The 5,706-nt window shown below is 62.2% G+C and overlaps 1 protein-coding gene across 1 annotated transcript; it reads left to right on the plus strand.

The window, feature by feature from the left end:
* Nucleotides 1-2,279: 2,279 nt before the first annotated feature.
* CBLN1 (cerebellin 1 precursor) lies at nt 2,280-5,175 on the plus strand. The gene is made up of 3 exons (XM_014788369.2): nt 2,280-2,543; nt 2,703-2,822; nt 4,095-5,175. The coding sequence occupies exons 1-3, from the start codon at nt 2,280-2,282 to the stop codon at nt 4,290-4,292; spliced, it is 582 nt and encodes a 193-aa protein (XP_014643855.2). The 3' UTR covers nt 4,293-5,175.
* The last annotated feature ends 531 nt before the right edge of the window (nt 5,176-5,706 follow it).

A 5,706-nucleotide genomic window follows, 5' to 3' on the forward strand; every position in this document is an offset into this window, starting at 1 on the left:
CTTGGCCGCTGTACTTGGAGCTGTCTCATTATTCAGCTCTCACCTCTTAAATTAGTTCATGCTCTCACATTAGCTGTAATCACAGCTGGCGACGCTTTCTGGGGATGTCTCAAAAAGATCTGAGTTGAAAAATATTTTGTCATTTTAATTTAAAGTAAAATTCCTGCCTCCTCCCTCCCCCTCTTTCCCTTTCCCCTGGGGCCCCCCGTGATCCCGGCGGGTCGGAGATGGGGTCGCGCCCAGGTAATTCCTTAAACAGCCATCAAAGTCTCAAAGCAACAAAGGATGTGGAGAATCGGAAAGGCGTGGCTGTGGGCGATTCCGAGACAGGTTTCCCCGCGCCGGGGAGAGCGTGCCCTAGGGGGCGGCAGACCCCAGCGGAGAGCCCAGAGGCGAAAGGAGGCGCGGTCAGGCGGCGCCCCGCGTCTCTCCAGATCCCCGGCTCGCGCAGACGTCCGTCTGCTCCGGCTCGGCTGAGCACGCAGTTCAAGGTCGCCCGGCGGTGGCCAGAGCGCCAGGTGCCGTGGCGGGCAGCATCCCCACCCTCCTCTGCTGGGGTCCAGAGCCGGCGCTTTCGCTTTGGACTTGGAGAGGTGCGGGGGCCCCCTGCTCCGCCCGCTTGCCCGCGTTCCTCTCCGCCTCCCGCAGCCCCGGCCGCAACGCGCCCTTCCTCTCACCATCGCCGCAGCGCCTCTCTCCCTGCCCCTTAGCCGAGCTGCATTTTTACCTTCACGTCTGTGACTACGTGTGTGTGCCAAGTTCTAAGTCAATGCGTGAGGCGAAAATTCACTTCGGGTCAAAATTACCCCTGAGAAATCGCCCATAAATCACAAGATTGGGTGTCTCCACTCAAGGCAAGGATGTACGGGGACACGCGCGGGTAAAACATCCCGTAAAGGTGCACAGTAAATAAAAAGTACGGATGCAGAATGTAAACTGTAAGTGCAAAAGAGGACAATGATATTAGGTAAATGAGCCTCGTGGGAGCCACCGTACTTGTTACTGCCCCCACACCGGGCTGGAAGAGGCACGAGGGCAGGCCTCGTCCGGTTTTGCTCACCACGGCACCCTCGGCGCCTGCACCAGCGCCAGGCACTTCGTAGGTGTTCCAGGATCTATCCTGAATAAACGAACGAGCGAATGAATGAATGCACGCTCCAGCCGACTCCGCGGTGCGCAGAGCAGGCGCCTGGAGAGGCGGGCGAGGGCGGCGGGCCCACCTGCATCCGAGCGGCCGCGGGCTGGGGAGACGGGCGCGGGCACTCCGGCCTCGAGCCCCGGCCGAGCCCGCTGGCGGCGGCGGCGGCACGTGCGCCCCCTCCCCGAGGCCGCGGCGCAGCCCCGCCCCGCCCCGCCCCGCCGCGCACGCACGCGCCCTGCGCCCGGGCCGCCCGGCCCGCCGGCTCTCCGCGGCTCTCCAGCGCGCCGGCTGCCCCTCGCGCCTGCGCCCGCTGGGGGGCGCGCCCCTCCCACCCCCGCCCGCCCACACGTGGACGCCTGGGCCCCCTGCGCTTCCACTCCCGACGCCGGGCGCGCGCGCCGCCTCCTACCTGAGGGCCGGCGGGGAGGCGGGCGGGAGGGCTGAAGCAGCCCGTGGCAAGAGGCGGGAGACGGGAGAGCGAGCGGCCGCGGAGGACGGTCCGGGCGCGGGCGCGCGCGCGCGCACCCGGCCTCGCTCCCTCTGTCGAATCCCGGCCAGAGCCCAGCCCTGCTGCCGCGCGCCGCCCGCCTCGCCGCGCCTAATAACAACGGCGCGCCGGGTCAGGTGGCCGCGCGCGGACAGCGCCTCCATTGGCCCGGCGGGGAGCGCGGCGCGCCGGGATTGGCCGGGGGGCGGAGCCTCGCCCGGCGGGGCGGGGCCGGGCGGGGAGGCGGGCAGCGAGGCGGCGGGGCGGGGCCAGGCCGCGGTCCGCGCCTTTGTGCCCGGCGCGCGCTCTCCGCCCGCTCCGGCTGCAGCGCCGGCTGCATCAATAATTCAGAGCGGCGGCAGCGGCGGGTGCGGGCAGGAGGCGGCGGCAGCAGCGGGGACCGAGCGGCAGCGGCTATGCGTCCAAGTGCGGCTGGGCAGCCGCGGCACCCCTGAGGCCCGGGCGGGGCTCCGGAGAAGCGCGCGAGGGGCACGCTTGCCCGGCAGTGCAAGGAAGCGCAGTAGTGTCCAGAGCGGCGTCGGCGGAGCTGCGCACGGAGCTGAGGAGGGGGCTGCAGAGCGGGGCTGGGGCGGGGGGCGGCTGGCGCAGGCAGCCCCCGGGGCGGGGGGTGGGGTGGGCGCCGGCGCCGCGATGCTGGGCGTCGTGGAGCTGCTGCTGCTGGGGGCAGCGTGGCTGGCGGGCCCAGCCCGCGGGCAGAATGAGACGGAGCCCATCGTGCTGGAGGGCAAGTGCTTGGTGGTGTGCGACTCCAACCCCACGTCCGACCCCACGGGCACGGCTCTGGGCATCTCCGTGCGCTCCGGCAGCGCCAAGGTGGCTTTCTCTGCCATCAGGAGCACCAACCACGAGCCGTCCGAGATGAGTAACCGCACCATGATCATCTACTTCGACCAGGTGAGAGCTCCATGCTCTCGGTTTCGTGGTGGGGGTGGCGGGTGGGGGGTGGAGAGGTGGAAGGAAGTGCCGGGTGCTCTCCAAGGTCTCTGCGGAGGCGTGGGGACGAGATTCGGGATTGACTCTTGCCGACTCCCCTTGGTTCCCGTCTCGTTATAGGTACTAGTGAACATCGGGAACAACTTTGATTCAGAACGCAGCACTTTCATCGCCCCGCGCAAAGGGATCTACAGTTTTAACTTCCACGTGGTAAAAGTCTACAACAGACAGACCATCCAGGTCAGCGGCCGCCTCAGGGCCTGGCCCCGGCCTCCGTAGGGCGCTACTAGCCTAGGGAGTGAGCGGGCCGTGTGGGGGGTGGGAGATAGAAGGGGCAGCTGCATGCGCCCGGGGCTGCTTGGAGGGACGGCGATCGGGGCCTCGCGGTTCTGTGATTTGGGCTGACCCTTGCTTCTTCTGTCGCCGGCCCTTGGAACCTAGCCCCATCCCGAGAGGCAGAGTTTCCCTCCTCCGCCTTATGGGCCTCTCCAAAGAGGTTCTCCCACTTTCCCCCGGGACTCCTGGGGTTTCCCATAGCGGTCGCTGTTAACATCACAAACAGTTCCCGCTTCCGGAAGATTTCCGCGACCCTCTCCTTCAGCACCTCGAACAGTCTCCCCGAGCCCTCGTCCCTGCTCGGAAGCCTACGAGACGCCTGTGCGCTTGCCTTAAGCACCACGCTCGGGGGGTCTCCCGGGGTCTCTTTGGGGTCCGACTCTGGGTTTTGGAACTAGCAGCCCGAACCCAAGTGGGTGAAGGGTGGAGAGAGAAGGGAGGGGCGTAGTGCCACTCCCTCCTGGCTCCAGCCGCGTCCCAGCCAGCGCTCACCGGCTCTCCGGGTTTCCAAAGGTGTCCAGGTTTCCTTGGGGCGGAGACAGAAGGCGGAACGCGCGGCTGGGGAAAGGGCGCCGGGCCTCTGGCTGCCGATGCCACCGCAAGGGCAAAACCAGGCGGTGGCGAAGCGGCTGGACCTGGGTCGGGAATTGAGCCCGGGGGTTGGGGATGAAGCACAGAGTGCAGCTCTGCGCGAGATTTCTCCTCAGCCGGAAGCCTTGTCTGGCTTCCCCACTGTCTCCATGGTGTCCAGGCAGCTAGGACCGGTAGGAGCCAGGGTTTTTGTTTGTTTGTGTTTGTTTTCTCCGAAGCGCCAGGAGCGGAGTTGCCCGAGTTTCTCTTTGAGCCTTGGGGGTCGGGGGGAGGGACAGAGGCGCTTGAGCCACCCACGGATTCTTTAAACTGGATAAAAGAGCACAGTCGCGATTTCTAGATTCTCGGGGCGCGCTCAAGGGACTCAAGGGGGCAGACCCTTCTTCTCACCCAGATGGGCCGTCTTTCGCCCTCATTGGACCCTCAGAGTAAGATGTAAAGACCCTTTTCCTCCCTCCCCCCGCCCCCCTTCAAATGCTTCCAGGCCTTTATGGCTGTCAGCCAAGCCTCGAAGGTTCGCGTCTCCACTGCCGCTTCGGTACCCGCCTGGGGTGCGCCTCTGAAGCGGGCCTTTCTCTTTCTCAGGTGAGCCTCATGTTAAACGGGTGGCCGGTGATTTCAGCCTTCGCTGGTGACCAGGACGTGACCCGGGAGGCCGCCAGCAACGGAGTCCTGATCCAGATGGAGAAAGGCGACCGAGCATACCTCAAGCTGGAGCGAGGGAACTTGATGGGGGGTTGGAAGTACTCGACCTTCTCGGGATTCCTCGTGTTTCCCCTCTGACTGGCTCATCGCAGGAATGGAGGCAGGGAGAGGGCGAAGGCAGGAGGAAGGCAGGAGGGGGAATGAGAAAGAGGCTGAAATTTAGAGGACGACAAGGCGGCACGACTTGAAATTTCCTACACGTTCCCCAGCTGTATCCGGGTAAAAGTGCGCGCCGGCGGGCGGTTGGACAACTTCGTCCGTTTCCTCGTTACAAGTCAATTCCGCTTAGCTCTGCGCACTCCCCTTTCCGAAAATTAACTCACCTCCCCCATTCCAGTCGCAGTAATGAAGGAAGAGAGACTGCCTTGTCATTGTTTCTTTCCCCCATGTTCATGTTCCCTACAATTTATATAAAAGAAATTTTGTATTTCACTGTATAATGTGAAATATCTTCCTCCTCAGTTCCCCTCTGAATCTTTCCACCTGCTGAAATCTAATATGCCCATCCCCCTTTTTTTTAGTTTGGAGAGGGTGTAAGTTTTTTTTTTTTTTTTTGGATGGGGGAGGTAGTTTTAATTTGGCAAGTATTGCTCTTCTTAAAACACTGCTCCAGAGTTAATTAGCTGAAGATACTTTGTGTCTTCGGCTGCTTGCTAGCAGAGAAAAGGACTCACCTTAGTGGTGACTGGTTTAACATTATATATATAAATAAATATCATTTGTACACAAAGAACTCTTCCCAGTGGAAACTGGCCGTATTTCCGTATTTCTATGTCCTATTCGGAGTGATCGTGAAATCTAAGGCTGCTTGGTGTCTGATGCTTGTCCCTGCCCCCGTGTTCTGTGGCTCCACCAAACGCCAGGAGGCTCTTCCGGACGCTTCCTCGTCGTCTGTAACATACGTGTCAATAGCCAAGATTTAATTTTGCTTTAATCCAATAAAGTTGAAGTGGGACTTTTATTTTTCTGAAACATCTCTCTAAACTCCGCATCTTCCCTGGCTGCGAGGTTTGCGGGCGGGGTGCGGAAGGGTGAGGTTCAGAGGTGCCGGAGACTTGGTAGAACGTGACCTGAGCGAGAGAGGCCGGGGCGCGAGGGCTTCCCCGCGAAGCCGGCTGCGCTCCTTCCTGCGCCAGGCCCAGAGCCAGCTCTGTGTTCGTCTGTGCTCCCTGCTTTGGCGCAAACGTAAGAAATTTTGGCCGAAATCTTGCTAGGCCAGGCACGGCCGCCCGCCTGGAAGTGAAGTTTGGGTTTTTCGAAGTCCAAATGCATCAGGAATACGTAGTCCCAATTAGAGGAGCCGAAACCAGCCTGCCCTGAGCGGCACGCTTCCCACGCCTTTGCCCTGGATTTCCCCCACCGGCCGCTCCACAGTTCCCGAAGCAGCATATGTTTTCTATCACCGCCTCTCAATCCGGAGTCCGCCCACCGTGTCACCCGGGGGACCCAGGACCTGTGATTGCGCTCGTCGCAGGACTTTTATTCAAGAGGT

The sequence above is a fragment of the Ceratotherium simum genome, chromosome 30 (assembly GCF_057802395.1).
Source record: "Ceratotherium simum simum isolate JZ-2026a chromosome 30, ASM5780239v1, whole genome shotgun sequence".
Classification (NCBI taxonomy): domain Eukaryota; kingdom Metazoa; phylum Chordata; class Mammalia; order Perissodactyla; family Rhinocerotidae; genus Ceratotherium; species Ceratotherium simum.

Bases quoted from the DNA above. Each gene is read 5' to 3' on its own strand.
- CBLN1 (XM_014788369.2), top strand. From the start codon at position 2,280: ATGCTGGGCGTCGTGGAGCTGCTGCTGCTGGGGGCAGCGTGGCTGGCG. The intron at 2,544-2,702 runs GTGAGAGCTCCA...GTCTCGTTATAG, and splicing joins TGATCATCTACTTCGACCAG to GTACTAGTGAACATCGGGAA. The intron at 2,823-4,094 runs GTCAGCGGCCGC...TCTCTTTCTCAG, and splicing joins ACAACAGACAGACCATCCAG to GTGAGCCTCATGTTAAACGG.